Genomic DNA, 25,069 nt, shown 5'->3' on the forward strand with positions numbered 1-25,069 from the left:
GGCCAAGTCTTTGGAGAGATACCTATCCAGCTTTCTATCTAGCTGGAAAACGGGAATTTCTGATTTGAGGCATTTAACCGCACTGAAGAGTTCAAAAGGAACAGATTAACTGATCTAACAAGCTGAGTGAATAGATTTGATGGGAGCAGCAAATACTCGTGTTCACTAGAAACAACGCAGTTTCAGCAAAGACCGTCCTCCAGATTTTGTACATTGTGTAGTTTTGTTGAATGGTCCTGTCAGATTACATCTGTTTAATCAGAGATGGCACCCATGGCATATGTTATTCCACCAAAGATGTAAACTGTACATCACTGGCACTAGTGACTTTACTCATTTAGAACAATAGCAATGCATGGTTTTGTTTCTAAAAGGACTTCAGTTCTCCTGATCGCCAGGGACCTAAGGGCACTAAAAGGCCTTAATCAGCCACATCTGGGACCCCTACTCAGGCATCTTCTTCCCACAGTGGGAAGGGGCTCCAGAACTCCATTTAGGCTCAGGCCCAGGCCACCAGGGTTTGCCTGGGCTGTGTCTTGAGTGAGCCTGTCTTGGTTGCTCCCTCCTTGGATGAGCCTCAGACTTAAATTATAGGTGTAGGTCTACATCTAGGTCTCTAGTTCTGTCTCTTGCTCTCCCTGACAAGACTTCCTGGATGGATTCTGGACTTGATTTGACATCTCACCTTGTGTCATGGTCACTAGGTGTATGACAGAACCTGTTGCTGTCACCAGCCTAGCACTGCTCTTGACTGTGGCCTCATCAGTGGGGTTGTCCTTGGCTCCCAGCTCAGGATGCCTGGAGGAGCAGCCCTGCTCTAATGTGCAGCACAGGAAGGAACCAAGGGTTGGATAAAAGTACTCTTTTAAAATAGATTTTTATTTTTTTTTCTCCCAAAAAAGTGCCTACTTCTCTTATTTATGTTTCTGGATTTAATCCAAATTGCTTCAACTTTTAATTTTAACCATGTAAGTTATATTTTCTGTGGTTTGTTGCTGCCTGACTTTTAAAGTATTACATACAGAAAAATACAGAAGTACTTTGACAAAATAAATCTGTTGGTGATTAATTTTAGCACAGTCAAATGTCTTTGGAACTGTATTGCTTTTATTTCTTGAAATGCAAGATGTCTAATCTGGTTAAGACAGCGGATTGTCATGCCAAGTACAGTCGTTGTACAGGATTAAGAACGATAGGATTACAGATCCTAATTATGGACTCTTGTAGGTTTACTATGTCTTAATGCATTGTTTTCAACTTCTGACTCCACTTGTCATGTCTCTTTTGCAACTGTGTTTTTAATGAACTTTCTGATGCATCTTCTAATTTGGCAGACCTGTATTCTGATAGCACTGCCTGGGTTCTATTGCATGTCAATATTAGCAAATTGAATAATTTTAAAGGTCAGAGCTCTTCAAACTGAACATCTCTGTTCTATGAACCTTTTCACAACAAACTTCAATTTATACTGCTATTTGAATGTTCTACTTCTTGTACTGCTTGGTTTCTTGGCTTTCAGATTGCATCTAGAAAAACTGTGGATGATGATTTTTTGTAGCCATTTTTGCTGTCTGAGCCCCCTTGCAGTCAGTGTAGATTAACATACTGAAAAGGAATGTAGAAGATATTGCTATTTATAGGTAATATATTTATTTTACAATGAATGGCATTGATGCATTTGTCTTTTGACATCCTCCTTGTCATATTAATTTGCCCTCAATGAACGTCTTGTTTGGTGGATGCCATGGTGAATGTGCCACAGAGAACATTGTTTGTCTGTGGCTATGTCCTGCAGGACTGGCCAAACAGGATTCTTTCACATTCAGTGGAAAGCTGTCAAGATAATTAACATTTCAATTATTGACTGGAACGTGGCCTAGATTCCTTAACTGATGAATGGGACAAGATCTTGTTTACATGAGCTTTTGCTAAAGTTCCTCAGCATTCCAGCACATGGTTCAGTTCAGCTGCACTAACAACAAGGAAAGTACATAGCCCAGCCAAGACTGCTGTCATCTGAAGAATATTTTTTGGTAATCTAATGGAACCAGTGGTAAAATGGAGTCTTGTTTATAGTAGCTTTCCAACCATTTGCCTACTGCTTTGAAAGACATAGAAAACACTAAACAGTACAGACCTGGACTCCTAAAGGAAAAAATGAAGGCTGCACGTTAACCTCTGAAAAGCTGGAAAATGGCCTGAAGTTGTGTCAGGATGGCAGTAATGAAAGCTTAAGGACACAGGCAAGCCAAGATGAGAGGTAGTAGTAGTATCTCTTTATCAGACAGACTAGTAGAGCTGGAAAAACACACCTTTTTAGCAGGTGAGCTCTATTTTAGCTCCATGTGTGGCCTTATTTCACAAGTCTTGTGCATATAAATTACAGTTCAGTCTTTAATTATTACATACGTTAGGCAGGATTGGCACCTGATTTGGGGCAGTGCATGCCCCATGAGTGAAAATCACTGGATAATGAACTGGAATAACTCTCATTTTTAATTGTGTAATCCTGTGCCTTTGTTACTGTGCACCATTAAATACAGAATTATTAACTTCCTTGTGTTTTTTCACAGTTACAAAACATTCAGACTTTAATAGCCCTGTCCTCACGTGCCCTTGACCCGAAGCCATGTTTTAACCCTCTCTTCCAGGTGATGAGTGGAGGCACAGAAATGTCGGCTGATCCCTCCTGAAGCTACGAGTGTCTGCAGCCTGTCCATTTGCAGCCTCACTTCTTGTGAAATGTGGCGCCTGACAGCGATCGGGCCCTGTGCTGTGTCTGCTGCGAGTCTGTGGCACCTTTCCAGCCGGGCCGTAAGGAAGCGATCTAACACATCATGTGGTTAAAATGTTCACCATGGGCCGCCCTGGTGCCACTTGTAGGGCAGGGATGGAGGCTGCTCCTCACCCATGCATCCAGCCGTGCAACACGTCAGCTTTCCCTCGGCCTCAGGCCTCCTCTTGCCAGACCTTCTGGCCCCTGAAACCCTGGCTGCCTGTTGACAGCGTGGCTGACGATGAGGACCGTAAAGGAAAAGCCTCCCCCGAGACCGTCCCTCAAGAAGTATTTTGGGTCACTGGTAGCTGAGGGCAAACAGTGAGGCCTGGGCACCACCACTGACAGGAAGCTGCTCTGGCCGGCCCTGCACCTCAGCCTCCTCCGGAGGCGCCCAGCCTGTCCCCCGGCCTGAGGGAGCTGCCGTGCGCGGGGGGCTCGCCCGCCTCCGCTCCCCTCCCCTCCCCTACGCCGGGGCGGTTACCCGCTCCCCCGCTAGGGGGCGGCAGGGAGGGGGGGGTGGTGTCGCGCACAGTTGCCCCCCTCCACCCCCCTGCGGGCGGTGCGTCCGCGGGGCGCATGCGCGGCGGCTGCCCAGCGCCCCGCCCCCCCCCCCCCAGGTTGGCTGAGGGGACGCGGTGCGGCGGCCGCTCTCGCTGTGCTCGGCAGGTACGTGGCGGCGGGGGGCTGCGCGGCCCCTGGCCCCGCTAGCGTGAGGGGGGTGGTCGGCCCGGGCTGCGGTTCCCCGACAGCGCCGCCGCACCTGCCCGGCGCCGCGCTCCCGGGAGCCTGTGCCCGGGCGGGCGGAGCCGGCGCCGCCTGGGCGGGCTGCCCCTTGTCGGGGTGCGGTGGCCGGAGGCGGGCGGGCTTCGTCGCGCCGGACCTGGCGGCTGCCCGCTGTGGTCACCTAGGCTGCGGGGACTGGGGTGGGGGAGTCCCCTCCTGGAAGAGCGCGGGGGCAGGTGGCGGCCCGGGCCGTGCCGCTCTGGCCGTGTGCTGCGGGAAGGCGCCGCTGACCCGGGCGCCGCCGGCTCCGTCGGGGTTTGAGTGGGTGCCCCCAAATCCGGCCGCGGCCGAAAGCAAAACTGGGCAAAAGTAGTTCTCGGGGATCACCCCAGAGAGTGTCGGGCGCACCTGCCCCGGGAGAGCCGGCAGCGGCCATGGACAAAGAGCCGTCGCGTGCCCGGAGCTGGCGGCTCGGGGCAGCCGTCCTCCCCTCAGGGCTGCCTGCGCGGGGGCGGCGGGGGGGAAGGGCGTCCGGGCAGGAGTGGCTAAAAGAGGGAGAGGGGAGTTGTGAGAAAGGGCTAAGCTGGTGCTGAAGTCGTCTTCTCCGCTCACAAACCTCTCGGCCGGCGGGGCGGGAGGCGCGGCGGTAGAGGAGAGCGGCGAGAGAGGTGGGAGGAGGGGGCAGGGCCGCTCGGTGAGTTCCCCAACTTCGCCCCCCCCCCCCCCCTCCGCCTGGGCCTGGGGCGGCGGTGCCGAGGGCCGCCAGAACCAGCGCGGTGGGAGACCGAAGGGGAGTTCTGCTTTGTGGGACTGTGGAGCTGCGCTCGCCTGTCGCGTTTCTGGTTGCTTTGAGGTCTTCGAGCGATATAGAGGTTAATACCTGGTCACCGATAAGTAGCCTGTAGTAGTAGGGATTTCAGTTAACCTTAATTTCGTAATGCGGTTACGTTAGAGAGTAAGTCGCAGAAAGGAAATTCTGGTTACAAGTTGATTGCAAGTGATGAGCTGTGCAGAAATTTGTACTGCCTAAGTGCTGATGCTCCACTTGTTTCCTTAGAGTCCCAGGGATCTGGAAGCAGGAGAGCACGGAGTGGCCAAATCCTTAATGATACCCTCAATGCTCATCTTGCTAAGGAAAAGCAACAGTGTTTTCATCGGTTTGAGAGTGTTGTCTCTTTTGTTTGCAGATAGCGTACTAAGCTTTATATTGCTTGATTCGTTCACAGTGTTCGTTTGTATGCATGTTCTTAGGAAGTCTCAAAACCAGTGATCTAGATAGCTAAAATAATTAATCTTTCACAGACTTGGCGTAACTGAAATTATCAGCTTCTCTTTTAAAACAGATGTAAGGTTATTCAGTCTAGAAGCATGTATTGGCAGCTACCATCTGTTCAAATATTTGTATTCCTCAGTAAAATATAGGGCAAAACCTGAGGTCTCATTGCTTTAATATTTTTATTGTTGTTTTTATTATAGATCTGTTTAATGAGTTCTGGGGAGGGTTAAAGTCAGGCCTCTTGTATTCGTGTCTTGGCAGTCATTCTTCTGCTGTGCTTGGTTAACGTTACCTAGTGAGCAAAGAAGGATAAATAATTTACCATTCTCATTATGCTTTTAATAAATAACAAATGGGAGTGCTCCTCACAGCTGCGACTGAAATATCCATCTTGTTACACTACCTTTAAAAGGGGAATTTTTTTCTGTATGAAAACAGTCACAATAAGCCGTTTGATTATAGACTGCAGCTATCTTCATAGCTTTTATCGACTTGATTTAAAATTCATGGTAAATGCCAAATGAGCTGGTCTCTTACTGTTCCACTTATGTTTATGGATTTTCCCAGAAAAGAAATGTGTACTTTGGATTTTTATTTTTAAGACCCCTTTTAATATGGCATTTAGTATCTTGTCTTACTGTAACTTGACTAAAACTCGTATTAGACACTTTAATTATGCTTAATAATATGATAATATTTTTTCAGAAATTAAGAAAAATGTTTCTTTAAATGCATTTGCAGATACATTTAGAAAGCTTTACATATCATGGAAACTGTGATCGTTTTTACTTAAGTTTACTAGTTGAATATTTTCAAGGTTAACTGATAATGAGAGGGGTCTTTAGGTCCAAGTCTTGGCAAGAATCACGCTGTAGTCACAGTGATCAGGCTTAAACCTGAGATGAGATTGTGAAGTTGTTGACAAGATAAGGCGGAACAATGCTCTGTCTTAAAAAGAACAGCAACCGCAAAGAGAATCCCATTTGCAGTTAAATTAACTTGGTTTAGAGAGTCTTTCTGAACTGAACAGCGTTCTTTGAATATTTGTTTACAATAAAAGTTTGCAGTATTCTACCTTGCAAAGCACTGATTTTTCTCTCTAGTAAGAGGTGTACTATCTACCAGACTCTAAACCATGTTTATTTATAGGTTTCATAAGCACTTCATAAATATAGGTCGTTGAATCTGTGTGCTGCTTGTTTCTGTAAGAGACACACTTACTGGCTGCACCTGTATTTTTTCTAGTTGAAGACAGCCCTATAATGAAGTTTTCAGAGATTTTTTTTTTTGTAATCATCAGTTCAGCAGAAGAAAAATTCTTTTAATTTTATAAAGTCTTGCTATCAGATAGACTACATATTTCTTTTAAAACAGTGTGAAATAGTGTTTTGAATGCCTGACATGAGAGTAAAGAGTAGAAGAAGACACGTCACAGCATTATATGATGAAACTAGTGGGAATGCAATAGGAAAATATTCTCATGTTGAACCAAACATGGTTTTGCTAGTTCTTAAATTCTGTAGACTAGCCTAACTTAGAATACCTTCTATTTACCATCTGTTGGTAAATGTGTAGTGCAAGGTCACTCGCAAATAAAAGTAGAATATCTAAAGATGGGAGCAGTTCAGTGCTTTCTTCTCTCATATCTTACTGCCTCCAACAAAAACTTGTTGCGTATTTGGGCTCCTGGAGTAGAAATTTCTATCATAATTGCAAAATTGTAAAGGTGGTAATTGTTTTTTGCAAACCTTAAGGGAATTCCTGTGCCAAATCTTGAATTGTATTTTTGCAACGAACTGGCATAGATAACAGCGTTTAAACTTGCTTGAATTCTGTGGCTAAGCTTAAATGTAAAACAGGTTAGGGGAAAAAAAATAAATTACCAAACTTTGTCCTGTGCCAACATTTGATGAATATCTCATACTGGATAGATTGAATTGGTAATTGAATTGGTTTTGAACTTTAAATTAATTTCCATATATGCCTTACAACAATTTTACTTTTTAAACTGCCTGCATCTGATAGGCATAAGTGTGGTGTAGCAGTACTTAATTGAACTGCTTCTTTAAAAGGTATTTATTAGTTCACTACTTTTAATTCCCTACTGAGTTCTTTAGAGCTTAAACCATATTACATTCCAGACTGTAAAATGCCAAATATTTCAAAACTTTTTTTTTAAACCCACTGAGAAGAATGCAGGCCCAGTGGTGGGCTAATGCCAGTCCTTTTGAGGAACGGCTACAGAAAATCCACTTTCCTATCCTCTCCCAAATTAACTGAAGCAGTTGTTGGAGTCTAATAAATGAAGTCCTCGAGACTTTATTATATTTTGAAAGGCCTACTGCATGAAGATTAAAATATTATAGCTAATAGGTACCTTTTTTTGGTAAATGCTAACTAGAATTTACTTTTCATCAAAATGTTTAGAAACAGTAATTTCTTTTTTCCTTATGTTATTTTTTTTTTCACTTGAGCAGGTAATGGTTCTGTTGTGGTGGTGCTCTTTAATAGTAAAGCTAAAAATGAGATTTTTGATGTGTGAAAAGTTTGGTGCTGGCATTGCTTTTAAATGGCCTACAACAGTTAGGAGATTGTTCAAAGTTGTCATCTTCAACCAGTCTTGTATTTAAAAGCAATCTGTGAAAGACAAACTCCAGAGTTTGTAGTAGGCAGTTTTCAGCAAGACCTTCCCCCCCAAAAAAAAACCCCAAACCACAGTAAATACTGCTTTTCAGGGAGCTTTTTAGTATTTAGTTATTGACTGCTTTGATTCAAACAAGTAGCTGAACCCCTCTTAGAGTAATAACAGGAAAATTAGATTAAACATTTTGATTTGACTGCTGTTGAAAATGTTCACAGTTCTTGATTCCTGTTAGAAGCTATAGAAACATGTTAAACTGATTTCTTTGTAGTATGTTTTCATTTAATATTAGATAAAATAACAGATTTGAGCATAGTTTCATCATGAAGTTATGTGGGTAGTCAGCAGTGCAAATGTGGCAGTGGAGAGTAATAAAAAGCTGCAACATTTTGACAGCTTCCACCAAATTTGCATTATTTCCAGATGAAAGTGTAAGGAAATTAATTTATTTTGGTTTTTTAATCCAGATTTGTTACAGTACTTGAATTTTGTACATCATCCACATTGCATCCAAACTCAGACAAAAATAATCATGTATTTGGTAGGCACTAATGCTATTCCAGGCTTTCACCATATATTAAATTGGAAGAAAAAGTATTGAGAAAATTCATGATTTTGTTTAATAAGTGTGCTGCCCTGAAATGTCAGAATATCGGCTTTTGTTCATAGTAGCAGAATTACTACTAAAGAGTACTGTGTCAACACTGTGGGTTTTTTACAGACTGTCAGCTTGGCTCCTAGTAAAGTTCTCCGCTTACCATGCGCTTCATGTTGCTTCCCAGCAAGGCTGTTCATTGCTGCCTTAGCCAATAATATGAACCCCCTCAGCCTTAACCAAGCCTGTAATCCTTAATCACACTGACATTTTATGTGAGGTTTTTTTCCCTCCTTTTGTTTACCATTATTTTGAAGAGTTCTTTCCCAAAAGAGAGCTTTTATTTTTAGGACCACCAGCTTTTTGCATGTATGTTTGGTTTCATTAATGCGTAACGTGTGTTCAACTGGCATCTCAAAACAGATATTTAATATAGGCTTCTTTGTCTTGTATGGGTGGTGTACCCAGCTTCTGCCTGCTCACTGCTAAGTGAGAAGTAACACTAGGAAAGAAAAATGTTGTGAATGGGAAGTGTTTTACCCAGATGGTATGCTTACAAGTGCCCGTTTGACAGACTATGGGAAAAGTTTAGCTGAGGGACTTTATTTTCAGCTCTTCCAGGAATAACATTTATAACTTTTTAAACTTTCTGTATCAGAAAAAGCTTGGGTTTTGATAATTGAGAAGACATGTATGGATTTATTTACTCATAAATCTCTCTTGTCTGTTTAGGCTGAGATTGATATTTAATGTATAAGCAGAGTGGTAGTCTTGTAAATAAAATTCCTTTTTTTTTTTTAACTATTAAAAACACTGCAGGATGTAGGCAGGTTAAGTGCAAAAACTGTAGGAAAGGACTTAAGTGGAACATTTCTCATAGAAGTAGGAGCGTGTAGGTAGGATAGATTCTTTTTTTTAACAAGCATACTAATTTGCATATTGTAGATTGATGTGATGGTCCGGTGGCGGAGCTAGACATGCATTTCAACATCAGGAAGATAATAAGCAGGCTTTTAATCATTTTCTCTGTGTGAGCCAGGGTGACTTTTTGCACTTCACAATGTAGCTGAATTTGTGTAAATTATCGTAAAGATATGGAATGGCACATCTTCGAGCCTGTTGCTTACTTTAAGTACATCAAGTATTTGGTCCAAACAGTCCTAAGATTTGTACAGAAATAGTAAAATACATTAAAAACTGAGAAATAAGGTTTTCTTGAGCCTTTTATTTCTTGGAAATACCTAAATAGTATTTTTTTTAAAATCGTTTTAGAGAAAAAAACCCTCTCAGAAAATTTCAGCCCAATGAGGTATACAACTGAAAATAACCAGTGGTACTGGTGATGCAAAATACTGTGGTACCACTAGTGAACGTCAGGTCAGACTGAGTTTTCAGTAGAATTATGAACACGTCTTTCAAGTTTTAAATCAAACTAATAAACAGAAGGGAAGATGTGACGGAAGAGTTGTTCCTGATTGCTTTCAGCTATGTTCTCAGTCTTTGGTTCTGTTGGGTGGTTTTTGGTGCACTTTCTTAGGTGCTGTAGGAATAGAAAAGGCAAGGCATTCAGGCAGCCTTTCTACATCCCTGTTCAGAAGCCTGCATCTTCTGTTAATTGTGAAGACTGGAATCCAGGAATCGAGAATATGGAGAGACATCTTGGCGGTGTTGCCAGTATAGTAGTATTGGGTGTTTCTTACTTGGTGGTTGAAAAAGAGGAGAGTCATGGGAACAATGAAAGCAAATGTGTTTTTGCAGATGTGAGCCTGACTTTGAGACTGGTGAGATGGATATTTTTCAGCTGGGCTGATGAACTTTAAAGGACTGTTTATGCAATTTTATTTTTTCAAGATGGCATTACATTAAATGTAAAACAATGACATAGTTGCCCTGTAAAGCTGAAAACATTTTTTGAAATTTAACCTTGAAGAAATGTCCTCTGGCTGTGGCAGTCCCTCCGTTTTAACTTGTTGACTCGGCAGGCTTTATCATCATGTAGAGCATGTAATTATAATGCTTATAATAGTTTAAGAAGAACTATAGGGAAAACAAACAAGAATATTTTTTAAACTTACCTAAACTCAAAACTAAGCTCTTCATCTCTGTGTTACGGTAGAAGAGCTCCAAAGTGCAAAACTGTGACAGCGTTTCTCTGTGTAAATCATATTTGTGCAACTGCTATTGATAGTTCAAAATAAAACAAATTTCTGCAGAAAAAAACAGAAAAAAAGCCACCCCAAACCAAAAAACATCCCTTTTTATTCCTGTAAGGTCCTTTTTGTCCCTTAAGTCTGGGAAGTTTCTTAGAGGTGGTTGATTTTTTTTTTTGTGGGAGCAATTAAGAGGCAGAGAAAAAATAACATATTCTTACTGTTTGAAGAAATGCATTTCTTCCAAATGTACCTGGTAAAGCAACTTGTTCAACACAGATGTATACACACTCAGTACAATACTTGAAATGGAAGCCAGTTTTGAACAGTGTTGTTTGAGTTTAAGATGACCAAAAAGTATTGATGTAACTAAAACATTACTGCATATGCTAATTTGGGGTTCCATTCTTGGTATTTTCTGTGTTTTATGAAGCAGCTAATGAACTGGATGCACATGAAAGTAGATGGCATCATCTCTTCGTGGCTATGACAGTCATCTTTCTAGACCTTTTTTGTGCCCTGTCTTTCCATTTGTAAGACCCAAGCAGATTTCTCTGTAAAATGCAATATATTATTTCATTTAGATGCTACAGTTCTTCCTTTGCACGTTAAGTACCTTTGTGAAGTCTTAATTTTCTCTCTTATGTATATAACATGAAAAATGGTTTTTGCAGTGAATAATTACTGCTAAGTAATTCGTTCACAAATTTTTCCATACTACTTCCAACTTACAGTTTTGAATCATGCAAAGATTTTTGTGATCTCTGATAAACTGCTGGAAAATAGGAGCTTTCTATTGAGGCTTGTAAAAATTAGTCTGTTTTACTTGTTTTCTGTAGATCTTATGAAAAACACATGGAATTAAAATGTAGTATATTTTTGGTATGATACTTATTCACAATTGTTATCATCACTTAATCATGTGATGTATTAAATACACATCATCACACTTCATGAGGAGTCTTATTGGCTAGTTCTATCATTTCAGTGAACTGTGACAAGATCAGATGTGTAGTGTAACCAGAACTGCTATGGACTGTAATTTATTTAAAGATTCACTGATTTCTGTCTCTAGGTTATTTGCTTCATTGAGATTAAAAGTGGAAGCTTTAGGTTTTAATTTTTTTTTCTTACTGGTTCCCAGGTCTCCCCGTGTTTCATAAATATAATATATTTATGTTTTGATAAAAAACAGCTCTAGGCTATATTAAAGATGACTTTGTTTTCTGATATAGACCGTGTTCTTGATTTCATCATCCCATTTAGATGTGGGGTCTGCTATTAGATCTTCTGGAGTCAACACTCCAATGTGTGAAAAAAACAGTTTTTGGTGGTTTGAAGTTGATACTTTTGCAAGATTAGTCCATGGTTTCCATTATATCAGGAAGTAATCTGAGCATATGTCTGGGTGTTTTTTTTAATTCAAATAGTTGTCATATATAATTATATATTTCCTGTTTGCATTCTGATAATGTGATTATTTAATTCAGGGTTTCATATGATGAGGCTTTTATTATGGCCAGTGATCCCTTGGAAGGCTTTCATGAAGTAAACCTTGCTTCACCTACTACACCAGATCTTCTTGGAGTAAACGAGCCAGGGACTCAGGAACAAACTACCTCACCCAGTGTTATCTACCGACCACATCCTTCTGTTGTCTCCTCCACACCAATCCAACCCAATGCATTAAATGTTTCTGACCTTCCCACACAACCTGTTTATTCATCTCCCAGACAACTGAATTGTGGAGAAGCATCAGGTGTCAGGTAAGTTCTGTGTGTCTTTTTATTTTAACTGCTGATGTTTGTTGCATATAAATTGCTTGCTTTACTAAGATACAATTTTAATATTACTTAGTGTTGTAATGTTAAATTGTGTCCATAATGATACATTCAACACCATTACTGCCACTTCTAAAATATTTCTTCTTAATGTATTATATAAATAAAAATATATATTACTCTCTTTACAGCATCAATGTTACCGACGCAGTACTGTGTTCTACCTCTGGACCCCAGGGTGGGTCATTCAATCACAATAATTCCAGAAAGGAGAGCAATAACGCAGAGAGAGAGTTTTTGCAGGGTGCTACAGTAGCAGATGTTGCTGAAGGAAATGAAGATATTTTTGGGTTAAGTACAGACAGTTTATCTCACTTACGGAGCCCATCTGTACTGGAAGTAAGAGAAAAGGGCTATGAAAGATTGAAAGAAGAACTTGCAAAAGCTCAGAGGGTAAGGCTTGTTGTCTTGTCTCCTCCCACTTTTTCTGTCTTCAGAGTGGTTCTTATATTGCACAATGATAGATGGGCCAGAAGGTGCAGTCTGAGTCTACTGATTTCTTCTAGAATTGTTAGGATGTAATTATTTTATGTAAAGTTATTCTGAACGTGTGCAGTGGTAATGTCTTAGAATTATTCCTTGATAGTGTTGTGGTTTTTTTTTTTTTCTAGTGCTGCTGCTACGTAACCATGGAAAGCTGCAATATTTGGTTAAACACACTTTTTCTTTGAAACGTAGACTGCTCCTTCATTCTGACATTTGAGAACAGGAGTAATTTTCTGACATTCCATTGTTACAGTACAAGTATTTATAGATGCTGATTATATACCTCTCGAGTCTTCTTTCTCATAGAGTATAAAAGTATAGCATGTGTCATGGAATATAGAAATGCTTTAGAACAGGGGTACTTATGATGTTTCATAGAGGAATGTCTCCATAGGAAAGAAGCCATAAAGATGTCACTGGTGTTCTTTAGAGCACTGTTACACCACACTTCAAATTGAATATGGATACCTTTGAAGATGCTCTGGCTCAATTCATTAATATTTGTAAAGCGCTTTGTCTTGTTTGGGTGGATGGTGCTATATAAATGCAAAGCCATTATTTATCATTTTAACATCCCTCTGTGCTTAAACTTCTGAGTAGATTTTGTGCTATTTGTGTCCGTGCCCTTTCCTCTCCTCTACATGATTCCATTCTTATTTAGATGTAAGTTCATCTTATGTTGTGTTTGAACTCATTTTCCTCTGTTTGTTACCTCACCTTGTTGAATATAGTCATCATTGCTGTCAGTTGCATTTGCACTTGTTAATGTGAATCTTAAATATGGATTCTAACATCACTTCTTCTGTTGATTGTTTTATTGTTGAGTAGTTGCGTCCTTGGCTAATATGTTCATTTGACCACTGAAAGGAAACATTAACCTGACCTAAGTTTGAGGAACTTGCATGTGAATATATAATCCTAGCAGTTCAACTTGGAACCTTAGAAAGTAAGAACAAATTAAAGTTTAAACTTGAGAAAAGTTCTTCCAGCTCCTGACAGTACCAAAGTACAACTGATGTACTTGAAAATCACAACTTAGATCTGCTATTGTTGCCTTGGAATTATCTGAAAATCTTATTCCAGTGTATACCAGTTTGTCTCTTTAAGATTGAAATGTTTCCTACTTCACTCCAAAACTTGAGGTTATTTTTAAGGAAATGGCATTAAGGCTGCTTGGGCATACTAACTGCATGTTATGTGTGGTCTTAACAAAAGCAATTCAGCACTAATTTGAGACTGTTGATGTCAAAGTTCTTGCTAATTCTCAACCCATCAGGTTGATTCTTACCAGTGTTATACTGGCTGGGTAACTTATTTTGTCTGCTTGTCTTCCTAAACTTGCACTGTTTCAGAGTTGCTCAGAAGCATAGGAGCCATAGCAGGAGTTTTTACAGCCTGTACGACAATGAACACTATTCCTTCCGTATTATCTACTTTCTTCCACTTCCTGTATGAGGACTAGTTTTTTCTATCCTTAGTTTATCTCTGATTGCTTTCTTCCAAAAGTCATGTCTGTTCACATAGGGCTGTGCCCATTGTGCGATTCTCAGTAAGTCACGCAGTCTTTAAACTTTCATTTCCAAGTATATTCACTTTTGTCAATGAGTACTCTCTTAAAAAATCTGTAGGGAAATCATTAATAGGTAGTGCCTGTGTATAGCTGGTTGTTTTTTGCATAATGGTTTTAAATTCTCTGTAAGCCTCTGTGCTGTTTATTAGGAACAGTGAGAAAAATGAGAATTACAATTTGCACTTGAATTTGTGAGTTCATTGAGCCTGGAAACCTTACAGACTACAGACTTTCCAGGAGTGAACAAAATAAACACAAATTTGCTCTCTAACATTTTTCATTTGTTCCAAATTTCTTACCCAAACTCTATGCTATTGTGATATGCATTAAAGATTGGTTTGAATTTATTGCAGTTGTGATCAGAAAGGGAACTAGAAAGGAAATAGGAATTTTGAACCGTAGGGCTCCACCATGTAATTTTTTTTTTATGTGTCTGCTTGGAGTGCAATTTTTTTCTTAATATACTCTCAGTTTTTATATTAGAAAATGTATGTATGGTATGTAATTGTTAGACATTTAAGTATGGTTCTTGAAGAAATTATTCAGGAATAGAATAAAGATTTTTTTTTTCTCCTTTGTGTATGCCTTGTATTTCTTAAGACTACAGGCCTCTCAAAATGAACAGCATTGCTGGCAAAATTGTTAAAAAAAGTTTTTAAAAAAATTTGTTTCTTGATGAGAGGAAATATTCCTTCTACTTCAGTCTAGATCAGTTGCGGCACCAAATCACGTAATGAGATTGGGAGAAAGGTTGGGTCGGAGATAACAGCAGGGCAGCATTATATGCTAATGGAGCATATACGATTGGACGTACTTTTGCCTTAAAATGCCCCTTTAATTAAAATGACATAGACTTTTCATTCTTTGAGACCATTCAGGTAATTTTTCCTTTTTCACTGAAGACTTAATTTCTGGCTATATTCTGTGAACTGGAGCTGAAGAGCCCTTGCTTTAGATGATCTGAACCTTTCTCCTTGTTTTGCTACCCTTTTAAAGCAGCATAAGGAAAACTGAGAAGGTGTTAAAAGGCTTAGTGATTCAATGCCTGGGACCTTATCTCCTCATGTCTCACTGCATTTGCATTTTTTCTGCCATGTATGGATTGAGCTGTGTCACTGCAGTTACTGAAGGTGGATCAACCTGTAGACAACATCTGAGAGAATAGTGATGGTATTTTGATATATGGTATTTCTTGATGTGCAAGCTTAGTGGAGTCCTTGCAAAGGAATACCTTTTGTTTGCTTTTCATCTTAATTCACCAGCATGTTGCATGTGTTTTGGATAGCTCGCTTGTAGTTTCTAAGCTGTGGCAGTTCATAGCCATGTTTCCTTGAATTTTTGTGTGATTTGGCCCTGAGGTTATTTCCTCATCAGTCAGACTGTCAATATAATGATGTCATCCATGACTGCAGAGGGAAACTTAGATTTCTGTGTAGGTGTGTTTTCTCTTGAAGTGTTGAAATTACCAGCTCTCACTGATGGTTAGCCCCCTTCTCTTATGAGCAAAGAGCAATCTACCAGAGATGTTGGTTGCAAATGCTGTGTTTGGTTTGAGAAGGAATTCCATGCTTCCCATGGTCTTTAAGATTTGTAGGCTTGTTGGTAACAAGTGAAACCAGGTTTGAGTTTTTGTAGTAGAAATCTGAATTACTGATATTTTCCTAGTAGAGTGAAACTGAGAGGTTTTTTCCACACCGATACAGTGATTCTTGTGAAAGAGGTGATAGTATAGAATGTGGTATTGTAAATTTCAACATAGCTTAAGAACCTGATCCTCAGATCTAGATTTTTCTTTCAAAGGCTTCAATTTATGTATGCATTCTTCATCTCAGAAACAGAGTGTTACAATTTGATCTTTTGTCTTCAGATCTTGTGTGCTGATACAGGATTTGAAGTAGATTTTTTTTCTCATTGTTCTGCCTGTATCATCAAAGAATCTAATATAACAGAGGCCGTTGCCATTATATGTGTTTCTGTGCAGGCTAACACTGACAGTTAAATCTCTTTATTTTTTCACAGTAAAACATGACATTTAAAAACTCTGCATGAATTAATGAATAGATTCATAATGACTATCCAGGCATTCTAGTAGTACTATACAGTACATTCAGCATTCTTAAATTTCTGTTGCCATTTGCTTATAAGTTAATGAACAATTAAAATGAGGATGCTCCAGAATAATATACCATCCCAGAACGTCACTGAAGATTATGCTTTCAAGGTTTTCTAAAACAAATTGTAGCTGAATTGTAAGGTCACTGGCTTGTGATTGTTAAAGATGGGTTGATTCTCTCAAGATGTTTTATAGCAGTTCCTTGCAGCGATGAAAGTTTTCAGTTTCCACACCTCTGACTGATGCTGTTGTAGTGTATTGTAGGCATAGAAATTTTCTCAGGCAAGTAGAAGACTTTATGCATGCAAAACCCACGAGCATCTTCACCTACACTGTAAGATGATAATTCAATAGTTTGCGAAATGCTCTTATCTGAAAAGATATTCTGGACCTTCTCTCACATTAAACACTCTTGTGCATTGCAACCACATTTATCAGTTTACCAGTAGCTTGTTTAACTTGGGTGCTGAGTGAAGACCAGGCAAATAGAAATATATTCTAATGTAAATACAAACTTTTTTGACAATTTCAGAATTTAGCAGTATCCCACAGTTCTGATTTTAGATGATAGCTGTAGAAAATATTTGCTTTTTCCTTTATCTTCTGCATCTAGTTCTGACCTAGTGAAATTGCTGAACTAGATTCAGGATGATTTTCTTTCTAGAATTTAAAATATGAATGGTTTTAAAGCAGAAATTTGCATTCCTTATGTCACTGGTTCTTTCTAAAGACCCATCTTGTAGTGTGAAGATCAAAGTGAAATAAGCATTAATATGACTCTTTGATAAAGGATTTTTAAGGGTTTTTTTCAACGCAAGTTAATTTTTTTTTTTATTACCTACTTTGGTAACTGTGTGTGTTGTACTTTATAATGGCTCATCTTCTTAAAGTAGTTACTTTTTCGGAACAGCAATGTGGGAAGGACTGCAGCATGGATAGTTAGTCTAGCAACGCACTTGTCTTTTCTGCCTCTGTATAGTGTATTGATGGGAAGTCTGCAGTAATGTGTTTAAGACGCAGGCAGTAGTAATGTTTCTAATAACTGCTAAGCTTTTTGCTTTGGGCACTCTTCATTTCCGCCCTGCTTAAAAAACCTGAGCTTTAAACTTTTGCTTGGCAAAATAACGTGTTATATTATGCTCCTCCTGAATCATGTAATGGAAACTTCCCCAGTGTTTGACAAATTTAGCTAAGCAGCCATGCATAGTAGACTGCTTGGTGTTGTCTCCTTTTTGTTTTCATTAAGTAGCTTTACTTGTCTGCCTAATTTTTAATCTAACCCCCCCAAATCTTTCCAGTTGTAGGCAAAACTGTAATCATCTTACTTAAAATAGTGTATTGATAGTGGTAGCCCAAAAATGAACCTGGGGTAGTTCTGCCTTCGTTGTGAGTTTGATAACCCTTGACCTGAATATTAATATAACTTCCTTTTTAAGATGTATTATGTTTATGTTGCATTTTCCTTACAAATCAGTGATGTAAACCAAAAGAAATGTATTGATGTATCCTCTGTGTTTATAGGAACGCATGAAACTTGAGCTTTAAGCATTTTGCATCAGAATCTTTGATTTCCTTACTAAGAAACCATACTTTATATGGGAAATACTTGAACACAATGAAATTTTGTTTTCTCTTTCTTTTTTTAACCCCCTCTTTTTTCCAGTATTTTTTTTCTTTGGCTTTTTGTATTCCTTTTTCCTTCTCTTCCATCTGTAGCTATTTTCCTGTGTGGTTTTTTTTTTTTTTTAGAGGGAGAGAAGGAGGTAACTGTTTGCAGAATAGTAGCTAGCAAGTAAGAGTTGACTACTATTTGAGAAATACCATGTTTGGAAAAAAACCTATCATTTAAGTGGTACCTTTCAAAAGAGTTAAAAGGTTGCATATGGAAAGCAAAAAAAAAAAATCAAAATAGGAAACAAACTAGGCTAAAAATCAATCAAAATGTCCAAAGTTAAAACCAAATAAAAGAAAGGAGAAATAATGCCTTTGATACTAAATGAGTTTAGAACAGTCCTTAAACACTTGTCGAATTTAGGAGCTGAAGTCAAAGAGGACCCTTCATCTTAGAGGAAAATCTATTACCAGTTTCACTGCAGAAATTGAGAGCTACTATCAGCATGCTACAAAGCAAGATGTAGTTTCCCACATTGCTGTGTACAACATTAATCATGAAGAGTTTGGGAGAAACACTAACCACCTCCCAGAAACACAAGGGAAGCTGCCATTTGGACCTTTTTATGACTGTAGTGACTGGCCTCCCAGAGTTTTCTGAAGGCAGCTGTTTTCTTTACTGGTTTCTGGAGGTCATCAAAGCAAAGCATTGCTAGATTGTATTTGGAGTCTTTAACATGTCGGTGACAGGCTTGGGTCCTGCATTTCAGGAGCCATGGTAGTGTAATAGCTAGCTTGGCGGGGGAAAAGAGGAGGAGGAAGAACTAGATGGGGATGTGAAGCAAGTTATGCCCCCCCAAAAAATGTTTGAAAGGTTAAAGTGGGCCGTCTGCTGCTTTTCTTTCCCTTCCTTTTTCTCACTATCCTTCTCTTTCTTGCAAGAGATTCCAGGGTTTAATGGTGGGGAAAGGCGGACAGTATCCCTTCTTTCAAATTCCTTGTCAAACTTTTTCTACTTCTCTGAAAATTACCCTACTTTTCCCTCAGACTTAGGAAAATACAGATGAGATAGGGCATATGTAACCCTTCTACTGCCAAATCTGTGTTAAAATCTTACCATAAAGGTGTTATGATCAGGCTGCCTTCACTCAAATTTCAGTGGTGTAGACAAATAACGTTTTGAATTTCATTAAGTTGCTTTGATTTATATATCTGCATAAACAAGAGCCAGGATATAATTACAGTATGGTTTTGGAATTGTATTAGTTGTAAGGAGATATGCAGGAGAAATTATAGTAAAATATGTTTTAAGATTCTTTTAGAATTGGGGATTGTCTTAAGACAAAGCTTTTTTTTTTTTTTTTTTAAACATTACTTTCTTTAAGTGCCTATTAAGGAATGGGTAAACAGAACTGGTATTCTGTCTGTCCCAGGAATTAATTTGGTCTATATTTTAAGTGACTTAAGTCTTCTGTACTTTCAGGAAAAAAGGGGTTTTTTACTTCAGAGTATTTTAGATACACTGATATCTGGAGTAGAGATACTTTAGATTGGCCTGGTACATTGCTGTATAGCAGGAAGAATAGCTATTTATGTGTCAGCAGTAATTTAATTGCTTCTAGTGTTAAGATTAATATTTTGAAAGGTTTTGTTTAGCAAAGGTTTTATGTTCCTCTGATTATTTTTGTTCTTTTTCTCCCCCCTCTCTGTGGTATTAGCTTTAAAAGGCCAAATTACTACTCTAAGTCAGAATAAATAACTTTCAATTTTCCATAGGAGCTGAAGTTAAAAGATGAAGAATGTGAAAGGCTTTCTAAAGTACGAGATCAACTTGGACAGGAATTGGAAGAACTTACAGCTAGTCTGTTTGAGGTTTGTTGGAGTCTTCGATGTGATTATACTTAAAGGAAGCTGAGCTAGATGTTTTATGTAGAATCAGTATATTGTATGCTGAATTTTTCTGCAATAAGCTTATAAAGGGATTTGTGTCCTGAAGACCCGGATGTGTTGAAGTAGAGGCTTAAGAGCAAGCAGTAGACTTTTCACTTAGATGAAAGAGACCTTGTTGAGCTTGTCAATCTGTCTAGGTACAAAATGAAGAAAATAAGGAAAATATATCAGAAAGCTTAAAACTGTTTAGGGTTATTTTTTGGCGTAACTATTTTGAGACAGCTTCTCTGTCTGACAACAAGGCTATCTAGATAAAGAGCCAAATTTGGGGTTGCCATGGTGACTAAATAAAATAATGTAGTTCCAGATCAATGGAGGTAGCAAGTATGTAACTTAATCATGTTTTCAGCTTTTGCATTTTGGGTCTGGCAGCACGCTACTCCCACAAACTTGAAAAGAAACATTAATACTGAGTGATGCACCAGGGTGAAACATGGCTACCGAGTGAGAAGCGTGAACTGTGAGTGGGACCTTTTCATTTGAGAAAATGGCAGTAGTGCCAGCAAAGATTCTTATATTACACAGAAAAAAAATCTTAAATCCATACTTGAAGCAGGATCAGGTCTCATTTTATCATAGGAATATATATAGGAATGCCTAGAGGCTAAATTGTGATACCCGCAACTGTCAGAATAAATTTCATAATCCAGATATGATTTATATCTTTAAGATGAAGGAGGTTAGATTTAGATTAGATATTAGAAAGAAATTCTTCACTGTGAGGATGGTGAGACACTGGAATAGGTTGCCCAGAGAAGTTATGGATGCCCCCTCCCTGGAAGTGTTCAAGGCCAGGTTGGATGGGGCTTTGGGCAACGTGGTCTAGTGGAGGGTGTCCCTGCCTGCAGCAGGGGGGTTGGAACGAGATGATCTTCAAGGTCCCTTCCAACCCAAACCATTCTATGATTCTGTGTTTACCAAATCTTAAGTATTGGCTTTCAGCATATATATAAAGATACAACATTAGGTATGTTTTAGAAACAGTATTTAAGCCTGTGATGTTGTGTTAGTATAAAAGTGCTATTAACACCTTGAAAATACTGACATTCAAAAATCAAACTACAAACTGCTCTGTGGTTTGGCAACGTATTTTATTTCATCATCCCAGTAGGGCAGAGTTACTTAAAATATTAAGCAGTTCCTGTGTGTGAATAAATGGGAGACTGGAAAGGTACTTTTTAGCATAAATACTTGTGTACGTTGGGGGAGAGGAAAATGTGGGGCCGGTATTTTAACTGTAGAGGAATAAAAATAAAATTATCAGTGAAATTTTATATTAATGACACTTTAACTTAGAACAATGTATCAGTTTGTTAAAGCTATGTTTGAAATACAGCATATTAGTAAAAATTGTTTTAATTAGGCATGTCACTTGTATTTTCTTTCATGATTTGATTTCACTAAGAAGCCCTAACAAAACACAGTGTTGAAGTTTCTTGATTTTTGCACTGGGATCTACAGCCCTCGAATTCATGTTCTGTTCTGAATCCCACTAATTTCAGTGACCATATAATGGATATGCTGGAGTTTATATTAATGCATCCCAGTGGAGGATTGAGACTTGTTTTGCACAGCTGGGTGTATATATTACATTATTACACTGTAATAGCAATGTTACATGCTTTGCTTTCAAAAGTGCATCACTAAGCAGAAACTGCATGGTCAATGTTAAATGTATTTGTACACATTGTATAAATGTGTATGTTCCCATTCCTGCATGTGTCTGTTGTTACTTAAGAGAATTTTACCAACAGCTGTGTTGTATGCCAGTGGGAGCCAAATCTTTTGGTATGATGATGTATGAACATTTTTTGTTATATTTATATAGTGTCCAGATACATGCTAGGCGCTTTACAGATATGAAAAGGATCCTAGCCTAAGTAATTTAGTCGCTGGCCCTGATCTTTCAATCGTTGTTGCCTTCAGTAAGTACCAAGAAATGTAATTTGATCACAGGCGCAAATTGCTGGATCAGAGCCTAAACAAATATATTACACAGATGAAAGGCTTAGAGGTACAAGGTAAAAAGATGTTTAAAAAATTCCCAGTCCTTTTATGCTTTCTACTTTATTTGCTTAGCCTTGTTTCTTTACTTGGATTGTTTTTTAGTGCTTTTTCTGTTCTATTTAGGAAATGCTTATTAATCCATAAACTGTTTTTTAAACTGTTGCTGTGTCTATTTTATTGATGGTAAGGATTCAGACTTCGTAGTTGTTTGACCGGTTCCTTCATGCAGAAATTTACAGTTGACTGAAACTGGTTATTCTGGCTAGAAGAAGGGAGAAGTTCTTTTGAATGTGCTACTGTACTCATGTTGCTTTTGTTGCTACTGGTTGAGTCTTTCTCTTGGGGGTCAAGAAACTTGACTTGTCAGCCACCGAAGCGTGACTGGAGCCTGGTGTTCATGACAGGTATCGTTCCTGCTGGGGGGGTGGTGTGTGTGGATGGAGTTGCTGAATTTCTGAAAATGGGCTCAGGATCCAGGAGAAAAAACTTGGTGGGGCAGTGATGAATTCAAATTATATATTTGTAGATATTTTTTGGTATGTAACTGTTTAATTTCAGACTGTTGCACAACTTGCTATTCACAAGTAGTCTCCATGAAGCAAAAGCATGTCCTTAGTTTTTGTTGTTTTACTGGATCTTGTAAATTTGTGTAAAGCATTTACATTAGCTAAACATTTCTTTATAGGAAGCACACAAAATGGTTAAAGAAGCTAATGTCAAACAAGCTGCAGCAGAAAAACAGCTAAAGGAAGCACAGGGAAAGGTGAGGTTTTTCCGACTTGCTTTGTCTTTTCACATGGTTAGAAATCTAAACTGTGACTTATAGAGATGTAAATAGAGCATTACCTGTGTACATTATTAAAATCTATACTAAGTTTTCTGTCGTTTTGAAATATTCTTAGCTAACAGCTCTGGACACAGAGCTGGTGTTTCAGCATATCAGATCGTTAGTAAGGTGCATAGGAAACCAGTTTTACTACAGTATGCAATTGCGTAGGCATCTGTGTGTTAGTACTGTTGGAAGATGGAGGTCTTGATTTGAACCAAGACAACTGGAAAGTTTGTTAAATGATTTAACATCTTAATAGCCTAATACGATATTTTTGTTAATGACATTATTCCCCCCCCCCCCAGATTGATGTCCTCCAGGCTGAAGTAGCAGCACTGAAAACACTAGTACTGTCTACTTCACCGACATCTCCAACTAAAGAGTTTCAGTCTACAGGAAAAACTCCTTTTAAGAAAGGCCATGCAAGAAACAAGAGTACAAGCAGTGCTATGGGTGGCAGTCATCAGGACCTTACCATGATGCAGCCAATTGTAAAAGACTGTAAAGAGGTAACAGTATAACGATTGTCCTCTTTGTGCTCTTTTTGCTGATAAGTTGGCTTTATTGTTTTGTTTTGCTCACAGTAAATCTAGTGTATATTAAATCTTCATGTAATACTGACTATTTTAGAGATATTTTTCATTAATGAAAGAAAATTTTTCTTGCATACAAATAGGTAGTGATTTTTCCAGGTCTTGTTTACCTTTAAATCATTAAGTGAAGATGAGATATTTGAAATATTGGAATTAATAATTTAAATACGGGTATTAAAAAAAAAGAGGTGCAGTATAATTATATGATAAGTCCTGATAGCCTTTACAAAGTCCATCACCGAAAGTTCATAAACTTTCATAAATGTTTTATAAACTGTCATAGAAAAGAGGAAGGGTCATTTATAGATCAATAATGGGTGAAAGAGGCCAGGGAGAAGACAAAATCAATGATTTAGAGAACAAGAGGAGAGTTACCACTGGAGTACCAGAGGGACTTGTGATTTTTTTTTTATCTACTCATGTAATTGAAAATGGGGAAATAATGAGGCGACAAGTTTGTGCTTGAGTCCTTAGAATGGTAGTAGCAAAAGGTGACCAAACAGTTGAGAAGGATCTTACAATACTGAGTGGTTAGCAGAACAACAGATAAAATTAAAAATCAATAAATGAGAAATGAGGCATCTAGGAAAAAAATGCAACTCCAGTAGACGTGCAGTTGTGGAGTTAGAAATAGCTACATTGTACTGGATTAAAAAAAGTAGTGTACTTGTGGATAATTCTCTGAAAACACCATCTCAGTGCTCAGTGATGGTCAAAGACCTGGGAGCCTTAGGATTTGTTAGGAAAGGCATAAATAGCAAAAGAAAAAGCATTATACTGCTGTATAAACATATAGTAGATGTGTGTGTCTGTGCATGCCGCTATGATATCTTCATCTCAGAAAGGACATAATGAAAATATGAGGAAGTGTGAGACATAGATGGTCAAACCTATGGAAGTATTTTTGTGTAGAGAGAGAGACACTTGAGGTAGAACAAAAATTTATACAATCACAAGTGACATGGGGAAAGTGAATGGTGAACAAATATTAATGATTTCTTGCAATAAGCAAACTCTGAAAGCTAAAAGGAAAATAATTTTCAGTCAGTACATAATGAAACTTTACAACTCATTGTCAAGGTAGCAAGATTAAAAATATAAATATGTTCAAAATGTAGTCATGCAAAGTGTCAAAAGAAAAGCCTGTCAAGATACATAGAAGATCAATATGAGATTTGGCTTAGGAAGCTTCTTTACAGATTGTTGGAAGTTGAGAGGCTGTGAAATGAAGGCATGTCACTGTCTTCCCTCTCGTACTGCTCTGCAGCCAGCTCTGTGACTGCTGGCCATTGTCAGATGGATAACAGGCCAACTGGATCTTTAATGTGCTTCACAGTGGCCATTTTTATACTTTCTTTTGCCAGTCATCATTAAGTGCATTTATACTATACACCCTTTTACTATAAATCTAGAAGATAAAGACATTTTCCAGTTTCTGTTTCATACTTAGGCTTAAAAAAAGAAAAAAGCTTTACATACTGCCTGCCCACTTTCAGTGGTATCCAGGATGTTTTCATTATTAAAATTGAATCCTTGTTGCCCTTCAGAAAAGGGGAGAGCTGAGATGGAATCCACTTACTTTGTAAGCATCACACCGAGGTCATGACTCAATGACATTTTTAAGCGTCGGGCAAGAGAGGGAGATGTAAGAAATCTGTTTTGCCTCAATTACTTGTGGAGAGAAAGTGGTCAATGTGAAGGACATGCTGCAGAAGGCCCAGTTTGCCTGACATTTTTCTTCAGTTCAGTCTCCTTTCTGTTGGCTGCATGAGGAGACACTTTGAGGCTGCTCAAAACAGGTGACACTTTTTTTCCAGTGACAGCCCAGGGAATCAATATGAAACACATGGATTTTCCACCCACTGGGACTTGAGCCTTTCTGTCTCTCAGGAGTATTTAATGAAG

General features: G+C 38.6%; 1 protein-coding gene across 3 annotated transcripts in view; it reads left to right on the forward strand.

Annotated features, from left to right (window-relative positions):
• Positions 1 to 3,351: 3,351 nt before the first annotated feature.
• RAB3IP (RAB3A interacting protein) overlaps positions 3,352 to 25,069 on the forward strand; it is a 32,535-nt gene continuing 10,817 nt past the window's right edge. For 2 of the 3 annotated variants that reach the window (XM_075746527.1, XM_075746535.1), the window contains exons 1-6: positions 3,352 to 3,445; positions 11,655 to 11,930; positions 12,137 to 12,398; positions 19,562 to 19,657; positions 22,428 to 22,505; positions 22,877 to 23,080. In XM_075746527.1, coding sequence (XP_075602642.1) covers positions 11,680 to 11,930; positions 12,137 to 12,398; positions 19,562 to 19,657; positions 22,428 to 22,505; positions 22,877 to 23,080 — 891 coding nt within the window. In that variant the 5' untranslated portion in view covers positions 3,352 to 3,445; positions 11,655 to 11,679. The remainder of the gene's footprint in view (positions 3,446 to 11,654; positions 11,931 to 12,136; positions 12,399 to 19,561; positions 19,658 to 22,427; positions 22,506 to 22,876; positions 23,081 to 25,069) is intronic. The other variant, XM_075746546.1, reaches the window with a different exon arrangement.

Source organism: Balearica regulorum, chromosome 1 (assembly GCF_011004875.1).
Source record: "Balearica regulorum gibbericeps isolate bBalReg1 chromosome 1, bBalReg1.pri, whole genome shotgun sequence".
NCBI classification, from domain to species: Eukaryota; Metazoa; Chordata; class Aves; order Gruiformes; family Gruidae; genus Balearica; species Balearica regulorum.